The sequence below is a fragment of the Procambarus clarkii genome, chromosome 56, assembly GCF_040958095.1.
Source record: "Procambarus clarkii isolate CNS0578487 chromosome 56, FALCON_Pclarkii_2.0, whole genome shotgun sequence".
In the NCBI taxonomy this organism is placed as follows: Eukaryota; Metazoa; Arthropoda; class Malacostraca; order Decapoda; family Cambaridae; genus Procambarus; species Procambarus clarkii.
In genome coordinates this window covers 12,560,116-12,586,512 of record NC_091205.1, presented here as the reverse complement: position 1 = coordinate 12,586,512, position 26,397 = coordinate 12,560,116, and the positions used below count along the sequence as shown (strand labels likewise).

General features: G+C 47.3%; 1 protein-coding gene across 1 annotated transcript; it reads left to right on the top strand.

The window, feature by feature from the left end:
* The first annotated feature begins 12,857 nt into the window (after positions 1-12,857).
* Positions 12,858-21,757, top strand: LOC138353168 (mucin-5AC-like). Its single transcript, XM_069306036.1, has 3 exons — positions 12,858-13,079; positions 15,029-15,222; positions 18,781-21,757. Exons 1-3 carry the CDS (start codon positions 12,858-12,860, stop codon positions 21,755-21,757), a joined length of 3,393 nt encoding a protein of 1,130 aa, XP_069162137.1.
* Positions 21,758-26,397: the final 4,640 nt, after the last annotated feature.

The window sequence follows — 26,397 nt, the reverse complement described above, 5'->3', positions numbered from 1 at the left end:
AGGTGGTATGTTGAATTGTAGACAGATGTTCACTGATGGGTACTGGAACAGTAACGACGTGAGTAGCGGTGGTAATGGCGTCGGTGATGGTGTCACTAGTGAAACCCAGGATAGCATTAATTGTTCAGATAACTACACAACACATCCAGTGAGCAGTACATGCAATAGAAGGTGGAGTCGACACTTGGCGGCGATGACATTAAGTAAACAGTACAGACAAACAAACACCTGAGGCAAGTGGATTGGGGCGGCACCGGGCGTCGGAAATTCAAAATGTCTGGGCGTGGGAACTGTTCTCGCCCCTCCCTGATGAAGTAGTTCTTGCTGCTAGATATTGTGCCTTAATTGAGATCATTGACTTAGAGCAGTGGTTGATACGTATGTAACGGGTACGGGGTATAGACTCCGCTCTGTCCACTACCCTGCCCTTAATTAACTTAAACCCCAGAGTTCAAAATCTCAGACTCTCAGTCCCACGTCACGTGATCTCAGACGATTGACCGCCTTTAGATACTATAAACACAAGACGTCGTACTAGGCTTTTCTAGCAACTCTAGGACCTCCGCTCGCTGCCACCACCAAACCAAAAACAATCTTGCAGATTAATTAATCGGGCTTTGGGCCAATTAATTAACCAGTAAACCCTTGGGAGAGTTATCCCCAATTAAGTGAAATGAAGAGGTATTTATTTACGTTAAGTGTGGAATTTAATAGAAAAACAAGGGGGATATATTAGCTACTAAAATGGACTATACTTGCTTGCAATATGGATGTCAACTTAGCCCAATAAAACAGACTCGTGGAGACAAATGGCAAAGACAGACACATGTAAATATTGGAAAATTAAAAAAAAAACATAGTGCTAAAACAAAGTTTATTAAAACAAAACTCATAAAAATGATAATAAAAACACTCCCTAATTTAACCCTTCCTAATCTGAAATATATCCTACTGAGGCAATAAATGAGTTATCAACCATACCAAAATTCTTAGCACTTTACCGTAAAATCTTGGAAACCAGCCGATGTTGTTCTAGTTTTGGGGTTGAGATGTTGACCCCAGCTTGCCTCACGCCACACTGCCTTAGCCTAGCTCTGCTCAGGACTGAAGGCTAGGTAATATTTCTCTGCCTGGCTCTGATTATTAAGCAGGGTTTAATTGATCAAACTAAAGTTATTTACTAGCCAACCCAGATGGCTGAATTGCTATTAAAACTGATGATAATTCTATTAGGCATTTTGGAAAAAGCAATATCCAATTACAATATTGGCTAGTGATCTGAATTTGTACTTATGAATTAATGCTATGAGAGGTTGTTGTCACCCTCAGGCCGCGAGACCTTGACATGGTGAGTCATCCGGACCACAAACTAGTTCCTCCTATTCCACATGACGTCATTGTTTCCTTTGACGGCATATGAACCCTAATCTTGACTTTTACATTCATGTTCACCTAATCAAAGATCTTAAAGCCGATTGGTTATTACTGTGATTGCTGAAATATTCCTTACTTGTTGCATTACTACAAGGGGGGACCGCAATTTGTAATCCTAAACGCTAATCCTTTAATCTCTGGGGAGATGACCTTCCCGCTCCAAAGTCGGGTCCCCCTCCTCTCTCACTCTAAGTTTGCCAGACTACGTGATCTAGGATTCTATAAATGTGACACCCGACACTTGTCGTCCGGTCTTCTCGAATAGACGATCGAGACCCAGGTCATCCTGCATATCCTCTCCAGCCTGACCAGGGGCCAGATTCACGAAAGCACTTACGCAAGTACTTACGAACCTGTACATCTTTTCTCAATCTTTGGCGGCTTTGTTTCCAATTATTAAACAGTTAATGAGCTCCGAAGCCCCAGGAGGCTGTTTATAATAATAACAACAGTTGAATGGGAAGTTTTCATGCTTGTAAACTGTTTAATAAATATAACCAAAGCCGTCAAAGATTGAGAAAAGATGTACACGTTCGTAAGTGCTTTCGTGAATCTGGCCCCTGACCTGCTTGCATCGTTCTCAACGTTCTGTCTTGAAGTCATCACACACACCGGAAATGTCACCCTCGCGATGTCCGTCGCGTTATCCTCGGTGTCCGTTGAGCTGCCTCTTCTCCTATAGGGCTCCAAACACTCCTCGCTCTTGATGAGGTTTGGGAGAACATATTCCCCACAGGAATCATTCCCTAAAATTACTTGGGCCTCCATCCTAGGAAGCGAGGCACAGACTCCTACTACTAGGGTCTGGAAACCTTATTCGAATCCAGTGTCACTTCATGGAGGGTCATTCTCACTGGGCTGCCCCACCATGGCTACTCCTACATTGGTAATCTCATAACCCTCAGGGAATAGGGTCTCACTAACTAGGGTAAAATCTGTTCTAGTATCCCTCAACATCTTCACTGGGACTGGGTCCGCTTCACCTACTCTCACAGTACCCTCACTAATAAAAGGGTGGATCCTCTTCTCCTCTTCTACTGGAGTCTTCCTCAAAATGTCGTCGGCTTCTTGGCTTACAACCCTGACCAAGGCCATGTTACCACTTTGTTTGGGGGTGACCACACTCTCACGTAAAGTGTCCTCGTCCTCCACAATTGAAACATCTGCCACTTATCCTGGGCGACCACTCACCAGTTACTCCGGCTACACTCCCAGAAGATGCCGTCCTCTAGGTCCTCCATAAACCCTCCGCCGTCGTCTACCTGGCACCACTTCCTGTTCCATAGTTAGAACTGACATTCCCCTTTTGGGGTCTCCTCACCGGTTCTCTTGAGCTCTTGAACCCCTGGTTCACTCTGCTTAGGAGGTAAGCCTTGGGAGGATCCCCTCCTGTCTTCAATTCTCCCGAACTCTTAAAATTACCAACTAACCTAGTGATCTGGGCAGTCCTTCCCTGCAAGGACATAATGCTTTCTCCAGCATGTCCACCGCGGTCTTCAGATCTTTAATACCCGCTTCTTTCACTCTGATCCACAGCTCTGGGTGGGGTACAGACATGAACTTGAACTTTACCACTTAAAAAATTTCCATTCCATTTCTCTGGCAGTGTTGGCGTACTTGCTTCCCGGCACTCTAGCACATTCTCTGAAACGCTTCTGGTACACCTCCGGAGTCAGCAGGAAAGAATGAGTTGAGTCGCTACCCGCAAGCCAGCCTTGAACCCGAAGGGAGTGAAGAAAGCTCGGCTCGCCCTGCAGGTCCTCGAATCTCTAGCCTGCAGCACCTACACCGAGCTTGCCCACCGAAACACAAATAATATTGGGGAACCCAGCACTCACCTGAGAACTGTTACAAACCGTACATTAATGCTCGTGACCCGTAACAGCAACAAAATATTGTAGTCTAGGGACATTTACCGACGCAACAATCTCAAGGTGGGTCACCAGTATAATCCCATGGTTTGTACAGGCAAGAATTAAAATTAATCACCCTCTTAGGAATAAGTAATCACACTTATAAAAGTAAATGTGCATTAGAAATATACTTCAGTTAATTATCAGTATTATATATATCAACAGATGGGCAATCACATGTAAATCAAAATAAAATTGTCTCCAAAGACTAACATATTACAACAGAACATAATAGATATGATATAACAGAACTTAACTCCTAGATGTGATCCTTCCTGTGTCCAAACAGTTACTGAATAATTTTCTCACGGCAGGAGCCGATCTCGCTTCTGCACAACATTTTGAGTGACAGTTTTTAATTAATATAAATCTTACTTAAATGGAGCCATATAATGGGAATTAATTAACTAAATTAAGGAATGATCAGATGTACATGCATAAACAGAAGTAATGTAGTTATTAATATAATAGTTATATATTTATAAAATAAAATGAAATTGCTGGCAACTGCCCAACAAAGCAGGACGGTAATGTGTCCCACGATGTTGCCGTCTAGAGGGACAACTAAAACGGTTTCCCACGGTTTTGCCACCAGCTGATCAGTACAAAATATAACTTTCTCACGGGGAGCTGACTAGCTGACCACCACACACAAAAAAAATAATAACGGTTTTCCACGGTTTGGTCCACCCACTGATCATTACCACTATATAACATATCAGCACATATAAGCAATGATATAAGCATACAAGAACATACAAGTACTGATATAAGCATACAAGTAATGATATAATATATAAACACATACAATTAATGATATAATATATAAGCACATACAAGTAATGATGCATGGAAATAGTAATTATTGAATATTTATATACGTATCCAGTAGGGGTACGTAACACTTCCACCTCCAAGAAAAAAATGCAAAGGATTGAAGATCAATGGCATTTTTTTCTGAAGTAAAAATGTTAAGTAAAAGAATATTTCACTCATGGTACATCATATACAAAACTTCTGGACAAAGCATCAGCAATGACATTCGGCCTGCCCGGAATATATTTAATCTCAACATTAAATTCTTGTGGAAATAATGACCAGCGCAGAATTCGTTGGTTCTTGATTTTCATCGTATTAATGAATACAAGGGGATTGTGGTCAGTAAACACTAGCACCTTATTACCTGAAACGTAAATTTCAAATTTCTTGATTGACAATATCAGACCCAACGCCTCCTTTTCTACCACTTAATAGTTCTGGGCTGAATTAAATTTTCTAGAGTAATAATATACAGGATGTTCAATATTATCTAGACCAACTTGTATAAGCACAGCACCTATTCCAACATCTGATGCATCAATATGTAAAATAAAAGGTTTGTCAAATTGGGGACTAGCAAGAACAGGTGACGTTGACAATATGCCCTTTAAGTTCTGAAATGAATTCTGGCAATCTTGAGTCCACTTAAATGTGTTGCTTTCCCAACAAATTTGTCAATGAGGCAGCAACTGTCGAAAAATTTCTACAGTACCGCCTATAGTAAGCACACATACCTATAAATCTTTGGACTCCCTTCTTACTGGTTAACACGGGGTAGTCCACAATGGCTTGTATCTTATCTTGTAAAGGAATTATCTTACCTTGTCCTACTTCATGCCCAAGATAGGTTATAGTACCTCTTGCCCAACTACACTTATTCATATTCAATGTTAAATTGGCGTTTTTCAACACCGTAAACAATTGCTTAAGGCCTGAAAGATGATCTGCCCAATTCTTACTGTATAAAACAATGTCGTCAAGGTAGGCCCTACAATCTGGCACATCCTTGAGTAAGATATTTATGAGTCTTTGAAAGGTGGCAGGTGCATTCCTCAAACCGAATGGCATGACATTGAATTCATATGCACCCTCAGGTGTAACAAAAGCAGTAACTTCCCTAGCATAATCAGTTAAGGCAATCTGATAATATCCCTTAGATAAATCAAGTTTACTTACATAATTAGCATGTCCTATTGATTCAATACACTCCTCCAACAAGGGTAATGGAAATACATCAACAGTAGTTCTCTTGTTCAGTTTCCGATAATCTACACACAACCTCCAGGTTCCCCTGGTTTTGGCAATAACAAGCACGGAGAGCTCCAAGTACTTTGACTTGGCCGAATGAAATTATGCTGGAGCAGATAGTCCACTTCTTGTTGTATAAGTTTCTTCTTTTCTGGGTTCACTCGATAAGGATGTTGTCTAATTGGAGTGCTGTCCAGGAGCTGAATATCGTGTGTGATGAGGTGGGTCTGTGTGGGAACTTCCCCAAACAGAGATGTATGGTTGTCCAGCAGAACCTGGAACTCATCACGTTGCTCCTCCTGTAAATGACATAGCATCTCCCTGCCATTGGAACTGGAACTGAGAAGTTGAATATTAACATCATTTTCTTCACTACAATTTCCCTCAGATGGTAACTCTTCCCTAATAAAACAAACTACCACTTCTGGTCCAACATAAGCTTTTAACCTGTTAATATGCACATTCATTTTATGTTCTGAAAAAGTAGGGTTAAATATTTTGTAAGTTAGATCTCCCATCTTCTCTACCACTTGGTAGGGTCCGTCAAACTTATGGGACATGGAAGTCCCCAAACGAGGTTTCAACATCAACACCAAATCTCCGACAGCAAACGACCTGAGGTTAGCCCAGAACTTTTTGTCATATCTTTGTTTCATGGCTTGTTGAGTCTGTTCCAGATGTTCCTTCGCCAACTCTCGAGCCTGACACAACTTGTCCTTGACCTCACTCAAGTACCAACCACTCTGATGAACAGAGACATCTCCCATCAACTTTTCTTGGAGTATTTTTAAGGGACCTCTCACTTGGTGACCAAATACGAGCTCAAAAGGTGAACACCCCAATGATGCTTGTAACCCTTCTCTGGCAGCAAACAGCACAAAAGGCAGATTCTCATCCCAATTACGTGGATAAGTTTCTCCTGTCGTCTTTGACATCTGTTTTAACGTTTGATGGAAACGTTCAAGCCCACCTTGGCTTTGTGAATGATAAGGACTGGAAAATGTGTGCTGAATCTCTTTGGATTTGCAGAAAGTTTTGAAAACTTTGGAAACAAAATTTCCCCCATTGTCACTCTGGATAACTCTAGGCATTCCGAACAAGGAGAAAAATCGTTCAAGACACTTGATGAGATTATGAATCTTAGTATTTCTTAAGGCATATGCCTCAGGAAATCTCGTCGTCATACACATAAGCGTAATCATAAAAATGTTACCCGACTTAGTCTTAGGTAAAGGACCAACACAATCTATTACAACATGAGAAAATGGTTCATCAGGAACTACAATAGGTTGCAATGGTGCTCTTGGCACAGATTGGTTTGGTTTTCCAACAATTTGACAGGGTATGTCCCAACCCGTTCTCGCAAATTCGTAAAGTCAATATTGACTTATTAACTACTGTACGTGCATAGGTGATATACTAAACATAATAGATACCCCTAAAAAGATTCATAGAAAACACCTACCTTACCTAACCTTGTTAGTATCTTAAGATAAGCATCTTATTGCTTCTTAATTACAATTATTACCTAACCTATACCTATTATAGGTTAGGTAATAATTGTAATTACGAAGCAATAAGATGCTTATCTTAAGATACTAACAAGGTTAGGTAAGGTCGGTGTTTTCTATGAATCTTTTTAAGGGTATCTATTATGTTAAGTATGTCACCTATGCACATATTTAATAAGTCAATATTGACTTATTAAATTTGCGAGAACGGGTTGCGGTGATGCCACCGAGTCACTGGTCAGCGATTGCTGAGTTACTGCTGAATGACGAGCCTGGGAAATTCCATGGTGGGGGTTTTCCCATGATGTGGGGGATTGTGGCAGTTACTCGCGTCAGGAGTGATACCATTTGGGTCCCCTCTTGCGAGTGTTTGTAGCTAGGGTTCCGGATGACATGGCGTCCCCGGTGGGTGTACGAGACCCTTGGGGGTGGTTACATTGGGAGGCGTTCAATGTGCGTTTCCCCCGGGCTTTGTTCCCGGGCAAGTATGTCCGCTGATTGGCCGGTGTTTTGCAGAGTGTGTGTTCTCTTCATGTATTACCTTGTATTACCGTGTTGTATTGTGTTTTCTTTTTAATTTTCCCTTTGTTTATATTTATGATTTGTTTGTGTGTGCATTGTCTTGTGTTATGTTTCATTTTCTAAATTTGGATGTGTTTTGTTGTCGGTCCATCTGGCCGGTGTTTGTTTGTTTTGTTTATTTGCTTACATTATTTGCTTGTTTGTTATTGTTTTTGTTCTTTAATTTGTCTTGATGTTTGCTGTTCCTCCATTTGTGCTAAATATTGTCCTGTGCTGTCGGTCCTTCTGGCCGGTAGCTTCTGTATTTTGTTTTCTCTGATATTTTATTGTATTTATTGTCTTTATCTTGCATGCTTGCATGCAAAACTAAAAATAAAAAAAATAAAAAATTGGACAGGGTACACAGTTATGACAATACCTGACCACATCTTTCTTTAGCTTGGGCCAGTAAAAATATTGGCATATTTTATGGTACATATTTGTGATACCTTGGTGACCTCCCATGGGGTCATCATGTGCAGCCTGCAGGACCTGCTTACGATAAATAGTGGGGTCAACTAGTTGGGTTCTGGTCTCACAATCATCTGATGAGGGAGTGCCCTTGGGTCTCCACCTTCTCATCAGAAGTCGATCCTTGAAAAAGAAACCCGTCCCTTCCTCCAATGCATCAACATTATCAGGAGCCTCAGAAATACACTCTAGTAAACTAGGATCAGTAGTCTGTATAACACTTAAGGGCAATGACTCAGACTCAGCAGCGAGCGGGCGAGAACCTAGTAGCTTGATCTCTTTTCCTGATTGATCAGAATAAATTGGAGCCATAGCTACTTCGGCCTCACTCTCGACAACTGGTTTAGTGGAGACAAGCGGGCAAGGTACAGATAGTTCAGCCTCCGCACCTTCACTTTCCTTGTGGTTTAAGTTCGGCGGGGCTTCTACTACGGCCTCACTCTCATCATCCAGTCGAGTCATAAAAGAATCTTCAAGATCCACCTCCCACTCCTTTACTGAAGGGGTCCTGGTCTTGCGAACAGCTACCTTAGTGAAGACAGGATTACTCTCACCTGTTTTTCTCATTGATCTAGTTGCAACACAAGCAGGGTAAATAATGCCATCATCTGCTTCTGATTGATCTAGTACATTATTGGGATTAATTAACATTATGGGGCACTTGGTCCCTTCAACCTTTCAGTTGCCAAAATCATTACCAAGAATAATGTCTACCACTGGAATGGGCAGTTGTTTACTTACACCAACATTACACCATCCAGAAGTAAAATTAGAATCAAGGTTAATTTGCATTAAAGACACCTGTTGCACACTACCTGCAATACCTTGGAGAAGCACAACTTCACCAAGATCTCGGGTGTCAACATCCGCAAGTACATTCTGGACAATAAGAGACTGGGAAGCTCCAGTATCATGGAGTAATTGAACAGTCTTACTACTACCATCTTTACACAATAATGTACCTGTAAAAATGTATGGTTTAAATTCAGCAATCCAATGGGGATTGACTGTAGTACATGGAGAATTATTAGTTTGCAATCCTCTACTCATAATAAGACCAGTTGGCCGTAATTCAGGATGCAAACTATAGCAAGAAGCAATCACATGTCCTCTTCTCTTACAATGTGTACAATGCCTGACAGTGGACACCCCTGTAGAACCAACTGCAGGTTTAGAATTAACATTACTAGGATTAGATGGTCCTGGCAATGGAGTAACAACTTTAGGTTTTATGAGAGAAGAGTTCATGGGAGTAACTGGAGCACTAGGATTGGATTTATACTGATAAGGAGTTCGGTGAGCACTATAATTTACTCTACGGTTAAACTTAGGTGATTGGGCCTTAAACTGGGCCTTAGTCAACAACTCATGCTCATCCGCGAGCTTAGACAGCTCATAAATGTGTTATATTTTTCTGTTCTGCCATAAAAGTAGACAATTTGTCTGGGAGACATGACATCACTTTTTCTGTTATAAGAAGATTCTTAAGAGCATCATACTCGGTTATTGAAAGTGATTTTAGCCATCTGTTGCAGTAATTAACTTTTAGACGGGTGAAATCTGCTATTGTCTGATCACTTACCCTCTTTAGGTTCCTAAACTTTTGTCTGTGTGCTTCTGGATTTAATTGGTAAGCATTTAAGATGCTTTTCTTAACAAACTCATAGTCAAAACTATTCTCATCAGGCAAGGATGCAAAAACCTCCTGACTTCGCCCTTTCAGTTGACTTTGCATGATTGCAACCCATTGATCCCTTAGCCAGTTCATACTGACTGCAATCTTAGAAAAAGGTGAGAAAAAAACTTCGGGATACTCTTCATTGAACTTGGGTAACTATGTATTTATTCATCCTTATGGAATTATTATCACTACCATTAAAAACATTGCCGTATATACCATTGCCCCAGCTGCCAAACGCTGTGTTTCAAGTCTGTGGTTAGCCTCTGCCATTTGTTGTTGAATTTCTAACTGCTTCTTCTCAGTTGCTTCTACCTGCAACTGTGCTGCAATCTCTATACGTCTAGTTTCAAACTCCCTCTGCTGAGCTTCAGCTCCTAATATTTTTTGTTGGTTTTGAGCTTCAATTTCTCTTTGTTGAGCTTCAAGCTCTAATATTTTTTGTTGCCTTGCAAATTCGTTTCCCTTTTCTTGAGCCTCAAGTTTAGCATACGTTAATTGTGCATCTAACTCCAAACGCCTTAAAGCAATTGCTCACTAGTCTCCTCCTTTACTTTCTCCAGAAATTCTTCTCCTAACTCATCATTTTCTACTAAATGTGTCACTATGACTCTCAGAATTTGTGCTTTAGTCATGTTATTTCTGGCTGTTAATTCTAACTTAGTTGCCATATTTATTAAGGCAGACTTTTTTAGGTTTTTAATTCCCTCAAAGTCTGGATTAGCCAACAGCGACAACACTTGATCCTCCATGGTTAATTAACACTTGGCACTTGACTGACTAAAATAATTAACAGAATGGCACGGCACTACACTTCACTTTAAATTGTCACGACACTGAAAATTTGCATGGCGTCACTGCACAAACAAATTATATGGTGGTGCACCTGCGTCTGCCGTGCCTGGTGGTGCACCTGCGTCTGCCGTGCCTGGTGGTGCACCTGCGTCTGCCGTGCCTGGTGGTGCACCTGCGTCTGCCGTGCCTGGTGGTGCACCTGCGTCTGCCGTGCCAGGTGGTGCACCTGCGATTGCTGTGCCTGGTGGTGCACCTGCGATTGCTGTGCCTGGTGGTGCACCTGCGATTGCTGTGCCTGGTGGTGCACCTGCGATTGCTGTGCCTGGTGGTGCACCTGCGACTGTTATGCCTGGTGGTGCACCTGCGACTGTTGTGCCTGGTGGTGCACCTGCGACTGCTGTGCCTGGTGGTGCACCTGCGTCTGCCGTGCCTGGTGGTGCACCTGCGACTGTTGTGCCTGGTGGTGCACCTGCGATTGCTGTGCCTGGTGGTGCACCTGCGATTGCTGTGCCTGGTGGTGCACCTGCGATTGCTGTGCCTGGTGGTGCACCTGCGACTGTTATGCCTGGTGGTGCACCTGCGACTGTTGTGCCTGGTGGTGCACCTGAGATTGCTGTGCCTGGTGGTGCACCTGCGTCTGCCGTGCCTGGTGGTGCACCTGCGACTGTTGTGCCTGGTGGTGCACCTGCGATTGCTGTGCCTGGTGGTGCACCTGCGATTGCTGTGCCTGGTGGTGCACCTGCGACTGTTGTGCCTGGTGGTGCACCTGCGACTGTTGTGCCTGGTGGTGCACCTGCGACTGCTGTGCCTGGTGGTGCACCTGCGACTGTTGTGCCTGGTGGTGCACCTGCGACTGTTGTGCCTGGTGGTGCACCTGCGACTGTTGTGCCTGGTGGTGCACCTGCGATTGCTGTGCCTGGTGGTGCACCTGCGACTGTTGTGCCTGGTGGTGCACCTGCGACTGTTGTGCCTGGTGGTGCACCTGCGACTGTTGTGCCTGGTGGTGCACCTGCGACTGTTGTGCCTGGTGGTGCACCTGCGACTGCTGTGCCTGGTGGTGCACCTGCGTCTGCCGTGCCTGGTGGTGCACCTGCGATTGCTGTGCCTGGTGGTGCACCTGCGATTGCTGTGCCTGGTGGTGCACCTGCGACTGTTGTGCCTGGTGGTGCACCTGCGACTGTTGTGCCTGGTGGTGCACCTGCGACTGTTGTGCCTGGTGGTGCACCTGCGACTGTTGTGCCTGGTGGTGCACCTGCGACTGTTGTGCCTGGTGGTGCACCAGCGACTGTTGTGCCTGGTGGTGCACCTGCGACTGTTGTGCCTGGTGGTGCACCTGCGACTGTTGTGCCTGGTGGTGCACCTGCAACTGTTGTGCCTGGTGGTGCACCTGCGATTGCTGTGCCTGGTGGTGCACCTGCGACTGTTGTGCCTGGTGGTGCACCTGAGATTGCTGTGCCTGGTGGTGCACCTGCGACTGCTGTGCCTGGTGGTGCACCTGCGATTGCTGTGCCTGGTGGTGCACCTGCGACTGTTGTGCCTGGTGGTGCACCTGCGACTGTTGTGCCTGGTGGTGCACCTGCGACTGTTGTGCCTGGTGGTGCACCTGCGACTGCTGTGCCTGGTGGTGCACCTGCGACTGTTGTGCCTGGTGGTACACCTGCGACTGTTGTGCCTGGTGGTGCACCTGCGACTGTTGTGCCTGGTGGTGCACCTGCGACTGTTGTGCCTGGTGGTGCACCTGCGACTGTTGTGCCTGGTGGTGCACCTGCGACTGTTGTGCCTGGTGGTGCACCTGCGACTGCTGTGCCTGGTGGTGCACCTGCGTCTGCCGTGCCTGGTGGTGCACCTGCGATTGCTGTGCCTGGTGGTGCACCTGCGACTGTTGTGCCTGGTGGTGCACCTGCGACTGTTGTGCCTGGTGGTGCACCTGCGACTGTTGTGCCTGGTGGTGCACCTGCGACTGTTGTGCCTGGTGGTGCACCTGCAACTGTTGTGCCTGCTGGTTCGTCTGTGCCTGTAGTGTCTCCTGTGCCAGCTGTGGTGGAGGACGTGGCTGCTCCTGATTCCCGTCTTCTACTTCCGGTGGATGTGGAGGTGCATCCTGTTCCTGGTGCTTCGTTGGTGAATGGGCGTGGTGTTGTGAGTGTCGTCTCGGTGCCTCCCGTTGTGGGCGATGCGTTCACTGAGGGTGATGGAAGCGTCGTCGTTGGTGCCGGCGTTCCTGTTGCATGCATTGCGAGTCCGCTTTCTGCTCCCCCTGAGGGTGCGTTCCATGAGGGGGCGTTGACCTCCCTTGCTCCTCGCCGGAAGCGCGTTGCAGGGGCGCGCTCACGCAGTCGAGAGCCCCCTGGCAAACGGATTGAGGCTTCGCGGAGTTGTGCCTTGGGTGGTGCCCCCCCTCCTCCTCCTAATTCTCCTGTGTCTGATATGGATTCCGGAAGTGATGCAATGCCGGTTGGCAGCAAGATTTCCTCGTCGGTGGTGGACGTTGGTGATACCTGGTCAGTGGCAGCGGGGTCTCGGCGTGCTTCGCTGGGTGATGCCGGCACTGTCCGCCTCCTGCGGGATCAGAGGCCCGGCATTATGGTGGATTCCCCGACGGTGGGGCGGCGGCAGTTTGAGCCTCAGGATGATGACGGCGCCTCTGCAGTGGGTGGCTCTGTGCCCTCTGGTGGTCCTGGAGGGGCTGAGGGTCATTAATGGGTTCGATGGCGCCTGCAATTGTTTGTGCGTCTTTGAATGTTCGTGGTCTGAATGCTTTGGCGGTCCTGGTTGATACCTGATACCTGGTTGATGGGGTTCTGGGAGTTCTTCTACTCCCCAAGCCCGGCCCGAGGCCACGCTTGACTTGTGAGAGTTTGGTCCACCAGGCTGTTGCTTGGAGCGGCCCGCAGGCCCACATACCCACCACAGCCCGGTTGGTCCGGCACTCCTTGGAGGAATAAATCTAGTTTCCTCTTGAAAATGTCCACGGTTGTTCCGGCAATATTTCTTATACTCGCTGGGAGGACGGTGAACAACCGCGGACCTCTGATGTTTATAATTGGATGTCCAATTGGGCCTTGTGGATGTGCTTCGAGAGCAGCGGGTGGATGTGGCTCTGATCCAAGAGCACAATGTTCGGGATGTGTCTGTGTTGCAGGGGTTGTGTGCTGAGTATCATGTTGTGTTGAACCCGCCGAGGACGTCCTTTGGGGGAACGCTGATGTTGTTTTCGCGGAGGGCATCTATTTCCGTGCTTCACACGGAAATGGATGAAGAAGGGCGGGTCTTGTTTGTTTGGGCAGAGTATTTGGGGGTTGTGATTCCGTTATTGACGGTGTACGCCCCTTCTGGGGTGGCGCATCGTCAGGACCGGGAGCTGTTTTTTCGGGAGGGGCTTGTGCCATACCTGCGGCATGATACGCGGGATTTGATCTTTGGGGGGGATTTTAATTGTGTTACGTGTGTGAGGGATTGCTCTAGTGCTCACCCTCGGAATGTTTCGGCCGCTTTAATTGAGGTTTTGCGTGCGTGCGGGTTTCGCGATGCGGCTGTTTTGTGTGGCGGCTCGTTGGAGTATACCTTCACTGCGTGTGGGGCGAGTTCTAGGTTGGATAGGTTCTATGTTTCTGGTGGGGAGTGTTCGGTTTTTGATTTTCGCACGGTCCCGGTGGCTTTCTCGGATCAGTTTGGTGGTTGTCCGGGTTGGTGTCCGGAGTCAGGTGCGGGTGGGGCCTGGGTGGTGGAAACTTAATTGTCGGTTATTGCGTTGTCCACGTATTTGTGCGCAGTTTCGGGCCTGGTGGGTTGGCATCGTTGCCCGGAAGGCTGATTTCTCCTCTTTGTTCGTTTGGTGGGAGTGGTGTAAGGTGGAGTGTCGGAGGTTTTTTGGGATTGTTGCTAAGCGGGAGGCTGCCGGGAGGTTTGGTCTGCTGCGGTTACTTCAGGCACGTTTGTCTTGTTTATATGTGCGGTTGAATGCTGGGGTTGACTGCTTTAGTGCGATTTCTGAGTGTAAGGAGCGTATTTGTGATTTGCGTGCGGTGTTGGCTGACGGTGTTTGCGTGCGTGCTCGTGTAGCTGAGCGGGTGGATGAGGAGAGGCTCTCTCCCTTTCTTTTAGGGAGGGAGAAGGCTGCTAGGGGTTCCGTTCTTCTCAAGGGCCTTCGGCGGCCTGATGGGTCTGTGATTTCTAGCACGGAGGGTGTTCTGCTTACCGCGCGGCAGGAGTTGGAGGCACTCTATGGGGAGGTGCATGGGGATAGTGTGCTCGCGGGTTCCTTTTTGGACAGGTGCTTCCCCGGTTTGTCACGCTCGGAGTGTGACTGGTTGGTGCAGGATGTTTCCACGGTGGAGCTCCTGGAGGTGGTTCGGTCGTTTCGTTCTGGGAGAGTGCCGGGTGCGGATGGCCTGCCCATTGAGTTCTACCTTACCTTTTGGGATGTGTTGGGGGAGGTGCTTTTGGAAGTGGTGCAGGCGTGTTTGCGTTTGGGTGCTCTGCCTGATTCTTTTTGTGACGGGATCGTGCGGCTGCTCCCGAAGCCGGGCGATTTGCAGTTGTTTTCCAATTGGAGGCCTATTACGCTCTTAAATGTTGATTATAAAATTCTTTCTAAGGTTTTAGCGCGTCGATGTCGGGGTGTCGTTGCATCGGTGGTCTCTATGGAGCAATTTTGTGATGTGCCTCGCCGTGCCCTGATGCATTGCAATGCCTTACTTCGTGACGTGCTTCTCTATGCGTCCGAGTATCGGCATTCGGCGGCTATGATCAGCTTGGACTGGTCCAAGGCCTTTGATCGGGTGTCTTTAGAGTTTGTTTTTAGTGCTATGGAGAGGCTTGGTTTTCCGGTGGTGTTTATGGGGTGGGTCCTTTTGTTATATGTCCGGAGTCGCAGTCGCATTTGTGTCAATGGGTTTTTTAGCTCAATTTTTCCTATTTGCCGTTCCGTTCGTCAGGGGTGTCCCATGTCCATGCTTTTGTATGTGATTTTTCAGGAACCTCTTTTCCGGGCGGTGAAAGCGTGTTCCTTGATTGTGCCTCCTTGTCTGCCGTCCGGTCTCCGGCTACCCGTTTGCGGGTATGCTGACGACACCGTTCTGTTTGTAGCTTCGGAGGGTTCTGTTGGAGCTGTCCAGGACGTTCTCCTGCGGTTTGAGTCCGCTACGGGAGCCGTTCTTAATCGGGCGAAGTCGGGGTTGATGGGGATCGGTGAGTGGGCCTCCCGCCTGGTGTGGGATAGGTCGTGGTTTCCGGTGGTCTCCTCGATTCGGGTTCTTGGGGTTAATTGGTTTGCCTCCTATGACCACTCCTTGGAGTGGAATTGGGGTGCTGTCTCTCGGTCGGTTGGTGTTGCAGTTGGCCTTTTGTCGCGTCATCCTTTGACGATTTATCAGAGGGGACTGCTTGTTGCGTGTAAGGTCTTGTCGCGTGTCTGGTTTGTGGCTCGATGTTTCCCGTTGGATCGTCGGAAGGCCTTGAGTTTGGAGAGTGTGGTGTATAGATATGTATGGTGTGGGCGTTATCAACCGGTGCGCCGTTCGACGGTGGTGTTAGGGGTGAGAGAGGGGGGGTGTTGGCATTCCTGACGTCTTCACGAAGGCCAAGGCCCTCTTCTGGGTCTCGTTGCGTCGGGGGCTGGCTCTCGGTGGGGGGTTGAATACGCTGGGTGTTTTTTTCTGCTCGCTTCGCTTCAGTTTTTTGGTTGATTTGGGGGTTTGTTAGGAGGTGGCCTTGTTTACCCCCCCTGTTTATTCTTGGGCCGTGGGGATTCTTCGGGAGCTCTGCCGCCATCCTGGGTTTCTGTCCTTCTCGTGCAAGGCTGTGTATGGGGTGTTGTTGCCCCGGGTGCGGCCTCGAGTGGAGGGCTTATTCCCGTGTTGGGATTGGGGTGGTATCTGGTCGTGTTTGGGGGCACGGTTCTTGGCGCCTCAGCAGCGTGAATTGCTGTTTCGGGTTCTGCATTTGTCGCTGGCGACAAATGAGCGGTTGTGTATGCTTGGCTTGCGTGATTCTGGGGCGTGTGTTCATTGTGGTTTAAGTGAATCGCAGGTGCATGTATTCTATTTTTGTGTCCGGTTACAGGGGTTGGTGGACTGGTTTCGGGATGTCCTGGAGGTGTTTTGTGGTCCGGGTTGTCAGGGTGATGTTTTGCAGTTTTTGTTTTTGTATTTTCCGGCTTATTCGCAGCGGGTGCGTAATACATTATGTGTTTTGGATGCTGATTATGTGTTTTGTGTGTGGGTTGGGAGGCGGGAGGGTTTTGGGGTTTCCCGAATTTTGAGATTTTTGCGGGGGCGCATGCGGTTTACCTGGTGGTGGTTGCAGTGCGCTTTTCCGGAGGAGTTTGGTCGGTGGTTTACAGTTGCCTATGTTCGTGGGGTTGCCTTTGGGTCGGCAGGTGCCTTGGTGGGAAGGTGACGTTCTCGTCTTGGGTGGGGTTGGGGTGTCGATAGGGGTTTAGAGGGGTTGGGGGGTTTCGGGGTTTGCTTTGCTATGCGCTCCCTTTCCACTTCTTTGGGTGTCCTTGGCGGGGGTTGCGTGTGATTGTGTGTCTCCCCCCTTGAGATGCTGCTGCTCCTGTGTGTGTGTGTGGTGTGTTTCCGTACCTCCGGGTGCCGGTTGTGTCCGTATGCGTGTGGGTGTGTGGTTTTGAGGGGGGTTTTGGCTCCTGCGTGGGCCTGGCTTTTCTGCTGTACTGTTTTCTACTGTTCTTTTTGTGGCCGTGTTTCGCTTTGGCCTGTGACCCATTATTTTGCGTGCTTGGGTGCTGTGTGGTGTGCCGTGGTGGTGTGGGTGGTATGAGTGTGTTTGTCTTGTTGTTTAGAGTGTGTTTAGTGTGTGTGTACATACTTTCTTCTCATTTAGTGTATGTCATTTTCTTGGGTAGCGCGTGTATGGTCCTGTGCTTCTTTGTTCTTCTGTGTGTGTGGTAGGCGTGGTTATGTGCACGTGATTCTATGTCCACGTCTATGTATGTTTTGTGTTCTTGGTTCCCGGTGTGTTTAAATGTTATTTATGTACTTTAATGTTTTCTTTATTTTTCATGTAATTTTCTTTGCCATGTTCTGTGTTGCTATGTAGATATGAACTGTTTAGCATATTGCTTCCATGTACTGTTTTAGCACTTAATTCCCTGTACTGTTTAGCCCATTGCTTCCATGCGTTTTTATTTTGTTCAGCGCTTGTGTTTGTTTTGCGGTTATTGTTTATTTACTTATTTATTTATTTATTTATTTATATATATACAAGAAGGTACATTGGGTTTGTGAGAATACATTGGATAGTACAGTATTTACATTCTTGTAAAGCCACTAGTACGCACAGCGTTTTGGGCAGGTCCTTAATCTAGCAGATAATTTTAAGTAGGTAATTTCAAAATTGTTATTGTTTAGTGTACAGACTGTTTATCCCTGTGTACTGTTCCTTCATTGGTATACTTGATGTGTACAGGTTTGCGTTGTTTTGTGTGTTCTTGTATTTGTGTAATTTATAAAAATAAAAAAAAAAAAAACTCGGTCCTGCACCTCGCCACCCACCACTGCCCTAACTCGGTCCTGTACCTCGCCACCCACCACTGGGTGGGTGGCGAGGTACTTAGCTTAGCTTACACTAAGGTGTAAGCTGCCCTAACTATCTGGCAGCTCTCTCAAAACCCAAATGTCGAGTACACAATGTGTCAACTTTGTGAAAGAGAAAACAAGCACTCCCTTGAACATTATATTGTAGAATGTCCAATATTGTCTGACTTTCTCCCTCCTGGTCTGAGGTATGCTGAACTGTGTAATTACTATATGAGTACTGGAACACTTGATGATATATTGGACTTGTATCCAAGATTGACCATGTAATGTATCATTTATACAATGTATGTATGTGTTGTAACTATATAACCTGAGCTTGTAAAAGCACCTTAATCACCTTCAGTGATTAAGTGCTTAATTGCACACTAGTTTCTCTGTCAGCTATCTCACCCTGTCAGAGTAAAAGAGACAAATGTATGTGAATGCATGTGTGTGTATATATGCATGTATATATGTATATGTACGTATATATGTGTGTGTATGTATATGTATGTGTATACAGAACATATGGAAGCTGATCAGAATTGCATTTCACCTTTGTAAATGCACATTAATGACACCTCGAACACTTTATGTAGGGCATACGAAAATCTGTGTATCTATGTATTTACGTATATAGGTTAGCTTAGCATTTTAAAAGTACCGAATCACCTTCTGTGGTTGATTGTTCAATAAATCCCTGAACTATATGTTTAACTGATCTCTAACCCTGTCTATCTAGGACAGAAGAAAATGAAAATGTATATATGCTGGTTAGCATTGTAAATGTGTGGCCACGTTTGTGGTAGAAAAAAAAATGCCCTAACTCGTTCCTGCACCTCGCCACCCACTAGTGCCCTAACCCACTCCGGCACCTCGCCACCCACCACTGCCCTAACCCACTCCGGCACCTCGCCACCCACCACTGCCCTAACCCACTCCGGCACCTCGCCACCCACCACTGCCCTAACCCACTCCGGCACCTCGCCACCCACCACTGCACTAACCCGCTCCTGCACCTCGCCACCCACCACTGCCCTAACCCACTCCGGCACCTCGCCACCCACCACTGCTCTAACCCGCTCCTGCACCTCACCACCCACCACTGCCCTAACCCGCTCCTGCACCTCGCCACCCACCACTGCACTAACTCGCTCCTGCACCTCGCCACCCACCACTGCACTAACTCGCTCCTGCACCTCGCCACCCACCACTGCCATAACCCGCTCCTGCACCTCGCCACCCACCACTGCACTAACTCGCTCCTGCACCTCGCCACCCACCACTGCTCTTACTCGCTCCTGCACTTCGCCACCCACCACTGCTCCTACTCGCTCCTGCACCTCGCCACCCACCACTGCTCTTACTCGCTCCTGCACCTCGCCACCCACCACTGCCCTAACTCGCTCCTGCACCTCGCCACCCACCACTGCTCTTACTCGCTCCTGCACCTCGCCACCCACCACTGCCCTAATCCGCTCCTACACCTCGCCACCCTCCACTGCCCTAACCTGCTCCTGCACCTCGCCACCCACCACTGCCCAAACTCGCTCCTGCACCTCACCACCCTCCACTGCCCTAACCTGCTCCTGCACCTCGCCACCCACCACTGCCCTAACCTGCTCCTGCACCTCGCCTCCGACAACTGCGCTAATTCGCTCCTGCACCTCGCCACCCACCACTGCCCTAACCCGCTCCTGCACCTCGCCACCCTCCACTGCCCTAACGTGCTCCTGCACCTCGCCTCCGACAACTGCACTAACTCGCTCCTGCACCTCGCCACCCACCACTGCATTAACTCGCTCCTGCACCTCGCCACCCTCCACTGCCCTAACCCGCTCCTGCACCTCGCCTCCGACAACTGCACTAACTCGCTCCTGCACCTCACCACCCACCACTGCCCTAACTCGCTCCTGCACCTCGCCACCCACTACTGCCCTAACTCGCTCCTGCACCTCGCCACCCACCACTGCCCTAACTCGCTCCTGCACCTCGCCACCCATCACTGCCCTAACTCGCTCCTGCACCTCGCCACCCACCACTGCACTAACTCGCTCCTGCACCTCGCCACCCACCACTGCTCTTACTCGCTCCTGCACCTCGCCTCCGACAACTGCGCTAACTCGCTCCTGCACCTCGCCACCCACCACTGCCCTAACTCACTCCTGCACCTCGCCTCCGACAACTGCACTAACTCGCTCTTGCACCTCGCCATCCACCACTGCCCTAACTCACTCCTGCACCTCGCCACCCACCACTGCCCTAACCCGCTCCTGCACCTCGCCACCCACCACTGTCCTAACTCACTCCTGCACCTCGCCTCCGACAACTGCACTAACTCACTCCTGCACCTCGCCACCCACCACTGCCCTAACTCACTCCTGCACCTCGCCTCCGACAACTGCACTAACTCACTCCTGCACCTCGCCACCCATCACTGGCCTAACTTGCTCCTGCACCTCGCCACCCACCACTGCCCTAACCCGCTCCTGCACCTCGCCACCCACCACTGCCCTAACTCACTCCTGCACCTCGCCACCCACCACTGCCCTAACTCACTCCTGCACCTCGCCACCCACCACTGCCCTAACTCGCTCCTGCACCTCGCCACCCACCACTGCCCTAACTCACTCCTGCACCTCGCTTCCGACAACTGCGCTAACTAGCTCCTGCGCCTCGCCACCCACCACTGCCCTAACCCGCTCCTGCACCTCGCCACCCCCCACTGTCCTAACTCACTCCTGCACCTCGCCTCCGACAACTGCACTAACTCACTCCTGCACCTCGCCACCCACCACTGCCCTAACTCACTCCTGCACCTCGCCTCCGACAACTGCACTAACTCACTCCTGCACCTCGCCACCCATCACTGGCCTAACTTGCTCCTGCACCTCGCCACCCACCACTGCCCTAACCCGCTCCTGCACCTCGCCACCCACCACTGCCCTAACTCACTCCTGCACCTCGCCACCCACCACTGCCCTAACTCACTCCTGCACATCGCCACCCATCACTGGCCTAACTTGCTCCTGCACCTCGCCACCCACCACTGCCCTAACCCGCTCCTGCACCTCGCCACCCACCACTGCCCTAACTCACTCCTGCACCTCGCCACCCACCACTGCCCTAACTCACTCCTGCACCTCGCCACCCACCACTGCCCTAACTCGCTCCTGCACCTCGCCACCCACCACTGCCCTAACTCACTCCTGCACCTCGCCTCCGACAACTGCACTAACTCGCTCTTGCACCTCGCCATCCACCACTGCCCTAACTCACTCCTGCACCTCGCCTCCGACAACTGCGCTAACTAGCTCCTGCGCCTCGCCTCCCACCACTGCTCTAACGCGCTATTGCACCTCGCCACCCACCACTGCCCTAACCCGCTCCTGCACCTCGCCACCCACCACTGCCCTAACTCACTCCTGCACCTCGCCTCCGACAACTGCGCTAACTAGCTCCTGCGCCTCGCCTCCCACCACTGCTCTAACGCGCTATTGCACCTCGCCACCCACCACTGCCCTAACCCGCTCCTGCACCTCGCCACCCACCACTGTCCTAACCCGCTCCTGCACCTCGCCACCCACCACTGCCCTAACTCGCTTCTGCACGTCGCCACCCACCACTGCCCTAATTCACTCCTGCACCTCGCCACCCACCACTGCCCTAACTCATTCCTGCACCTCGCCACCCACCACTGCCCTAACTCACTCCTGCACCTCGCCTCCGACAACTGCGCTAACTCGCTCCTGCACCTCGCCACCCACCACTGCACTAGTAGTATAATCCGTGCCAGATAGGCGCACTTAACAAACAATGGGGGGTACTTATCAGACAATGGAATCAGAGGCGGGGAGCCAGATAGGCCCACTTATCAGACAAAGGAATCAGAGGCGGGGTGACAGATAGACCCACCTCAAATTGTAGTCTACGGTGTGCCCCCGCCACATTTCACTTACACTGGGAATCTCCGTTTAAACACTACGTCATTATATAGGACTAATTAAGGATATATATATTCGAACAAGTCTGAATGGCCCCTCCCTTATATGGGAGTATTTAAGGAGTATTAAATTATAAATCCTCCCCCTCCCCCAAAGGTTAAAAAAAAACATCAAATAATTTATTAAATGCTTTATTAGGTAAAAACCACAAAATGTATAAGTAATTATGTTAGTTAATAATTGTAGTTTACAGAGTGCTCTTGCCATATTTCACTTACTACAGCTCTACCCCTCCCCTCCCTATCACACACCCCCATCCTCGTCTGAGTAGAATTGTGACGATTCCTCATCAGTGAAGAGTGGGGGAAGGTCTTGAGCCCCATCCCTCCCCCCTCTCTTGGGGGGGTGGGGTGAGTTGGGTGGACACCTTTTGGCTGAGTTTCCTCCTCTCTCTCATCGGAAGTGTTCTGGAAAGAGATGGGGAAATAATTTATAGTGATTAAAGGTTTTTTATATAATTATATATTTTATTAGAAAAATATTATATTTTTCTCTAAGAACAACTAGTACATACCTCTCCCCCTGCAGGAGCGGCCTTGTGTCCTCTACAGCAGGCGTCGTCAATTAGACTACGTAACAGCATCTTGTTTGGGGCAGACCCCCCACGTAGAATTACTACTCTACAAATGTGGACGGTCCCCAAGAACTGCACTGGAGAAAAACATAAGAGGTGAAATAGAGGATATACAAACTTTTTTATTGAGGGAAATAAACACAAAATAAATCTATTAGCAGAAAGATAGGGTAATACTAACCAGGTCCTTCAAGGACTTCAATCTTCCCCGCAGGTGTTTTTTGAGAGACACCTCCCATTTCGTAGGAGGAAGACAGTCTTCTGAGGGGGGTGGGTGGGGGAGAGGGGTTTTTATAGGAGGCTACACCCCTTGTTAGGTAGGTTGCCTAGCTAACAAAAATATTCTCTACACCACCTATAAGAACCAACTCCTATACCTCTACAAAATGTCCTAACACAATGATGTTTCATAGGAAAATATCGTCTTGCATAAGCAAGGGCACGTTTATCATTTAATTTTAAAGTAATGCTTGAAAATACATTATGTAAGTAGTGTACTGTTGAAGGCAACCCCAGGTGGCTCACCCTATGAACGAACATGACGCAATACAGCCCACAGGCGAGAGTAAAATCACTCTGGAGTCTGTAGCGCATTCCAAACACCTTTCTTATTTTGTTAGTTTTAATAAATCCTTGAAAATGACGTCCGTAAGTAACTGGCGATATTGCATAACTATCAAAAAAAAACATCCGATGATTAACTTTATCAACATAAATTCCTACCCAATGTCCCATAGTGATTCTGCTGTGTGAAGGTAAAATATTAGTTATGAAAACAATAGGTTTTCTTGAAGATATATTTAAATGTTCTATCTCATCAGCATTATAACAACCTAGGTAGAGTGCTCGATCCCCTAGATTATTTTTTAAATTAATATTTATATCATAACAATTCATTATGTTTTTTTTACGCTCGTACGTCACACAGAACAGTTCTCTGCCCATCGATGGATAGTACCCCGGTCGTTTCCCCAAACAGTAAAACCAGCCTGTTATATGTAACACCGCCACCAAATTCAAGCTCCATACGCAAGTTGCCAGATTTCTCCACAGGGAGGGAATCTTTTGTTTGAATGGTGGTTAAGTCAAAGGCGAATATTGATCTTCCCTTATTAAAAGAGTCATAGGCCAGTAGTGAATCACGCTCTAATCCTAATGTCTTCAAAGTTTCATAATAAAGGCGGGAATAATGGTTATCGAAATCGCCACCAATTCGGTAAATTGCATTATTGTTCAAATACATAGCAATACTTTTCAGCTTTGCATTTTCAAAATATAATCCATTACCTTGGTGAAGACCGGTGAAATAATTCATTGGAACGATTATCATGTATATCTTGTGTGGAATTACTTGCGCCCATGGTTGATCAATTAAGAGACTAGTTTGATTCCCTGCTAGAACATATGTTTTAGAAATGGTTCTATTGAAAGTATAGGTTATGGGGTCAGGGGATGCTAACAGTGAGCTGTTTAAGGCTAGGTAGGCACTTGGGTAGGGAAACACCCGCGTCACCCATAACTTAGCATAATCCATATGCAGCCGATACTTAGAGCCATCGTCCACGCTTGTATTTAGGACCCAGGCATGGGGAGAGAGCTCCAATCTTAGTCGCATATCTATATTATCTAATATGTATTGGTCTAGGGATGATAATCCAATAGGAGGGGGAAACACATCGACAAACCTTTACTTTTTAAATCACCCATAAATTTTTTATCCTTGGCGGTTGCTCCAGTAAAATAAGTATTTGTAAACTCATTAGTGATTATACCATCGTCATCTCTCCAGTCCCTACGAAAGGCTCCAATTCTCCCCAAGGAAGACATTTTTGATGGAGGCATGGAGGTAATTAATTTAATAAACGACCAATAATTAAAATTAGAATTTGTTTCAACTACCTGCTCTCCTAAAAACACCTGAACACCTTTAAACATGGTATTTGACAACCCATTCACAAATTCCACATGGTCATCCTCTTCTAATTTTGTGGCATCGTCATCTTTGGTTAAAGATATCTTAAAATCTATAACAATATTAGCTAGATCTAAGAAGGCGCCCTGGGTTCCAGGGATGAGGAATTCTAAGTAATTATCCCGCAAACGTTGATTAATGGGAAGGTTGACAGGTAGAACGTCTATTTGCTGCGTAGAGGCAATTGAACTCTCCACATTACGTATTCTGTTACTTCTAGGAAATTGGTCAATAATACTGGAGCTATAATATTCTAGTGGTATTTTCACCCCAGCTCCGCTAGGCTCCCCCATGATCCCCTCCGAAAGTTGAAGTATGACTGCTTACGTTAGCGAAAACACATCATTTTTATACCCAAGACCTCGTTTACATTTTTTATTTTTATTTTTTCGCCTAGAGAGTCTTTTAATTTTACCTCCCATTACCAATTTCTTTCCCACACTCTTAAGAGCATCAATACCGTGAGTTCTCAGAGCACTTTTTACATCCCGTTTACCACTGCTTAAATCACCAAGGACATTTTTCCCAAAATCGATGGCGCTAGGTGTTACAGCTTTCATGAAAAATGGTATGGCCCGTCGAGCAATACCAGCCAAGGTCCCAAAGAAACCTCCACCAGATCTGAGATAAGGCGCTTGGAATGTGCGTATGTCATTCATCGCTCCCCCTCTCATCCCATGTCTCCTAGGGGGAGGTGCGAATATCTCCCCGAACTCCCCCTGGGAGGGTGGGTGGAACGGTATTTGCATTCTGAGGTCTCTTCCTATAATAACCTAAGTCGAGGCTAAACACTTCTTTATATATAAATATGTTGCTATACCTTAGGGCGGATATGTAAGACCGCCGTAACCGACCTCCCATCTTCAAAACTAACCATTCGACCAAACTGATCTGTTATTTTAATACTTACTTTCTCCAACGTGTTAGTGTTTAATGTTTTGTACACTAGAGGGTGAGCCCCTCTAGAATATGAGTCATGATAACTGATTGCATCTAAGATATTTACAATCTGCCCTCCGTATCGTTCAGGCTCGATGACGTCACTATAAATGAGTAAATAGTCACAACCTCCGTCAATGTCTGGGGGCGATAAGGCCACAGTCTTGGAGGCTGACGTAATGTCATCTGTTTTTGCTCGATAAATGGTGTATTTGCGACTGCTGTCAAAACCAAGTACATTAGCTATTCTGTGTTTAAATTGAAAGCTGAGAGAATTTAATGAGCCAGTATTTCCACTGTTAAGAGTTGAAGTTAGTAATACCCTCTCTACAGATTGGTCATAGGTGAGGATTGGTTCTTTATCTGAGAAGTATATTTTGAAATCATCCCTAAAGCTAAGCTGCATGTCGGTTGTTATTTGTCGACTAACCACGTCTGTAATGAATTTGATGTTTCTTGATAATATGTTGGTTTTTGGGTGGAAGGTGTATATTAAGTGTTCTGGACTCTTAGAAAGAGTTCCACGTTCAAAAGTGGCATAGATATCTATACCAGAGTCCTCCTCATCTTTGATGATGGCATTAATTCGCCTGGGGAGGAGTATGTTGACTAAAGCCACTTCATGTTTAATGGAAGGGTTTAAATGTAGTGTTGGGATGGTGTTTGTAAATTCTGAACTCGTGTTGTTGTAAATATCTCCTTGATCGAGACTGGTAAGATATATGTAATGTTCTTCCCCCATTGTCCCGTTATGTACTGAAAGGCCAATATACAGGGGATGGGTTTTTGTAAGAAGGGAGAAAATAAACAACATAACTTATATTTTATTTTATTAAACTACTTAAAGAACTACAACAGGTGAAGATTCCCACACATTATTTTTTTAAGAATAGTGATTAACCACTCCCCACCCTCGCTACTACTACTGCTGGCTGCT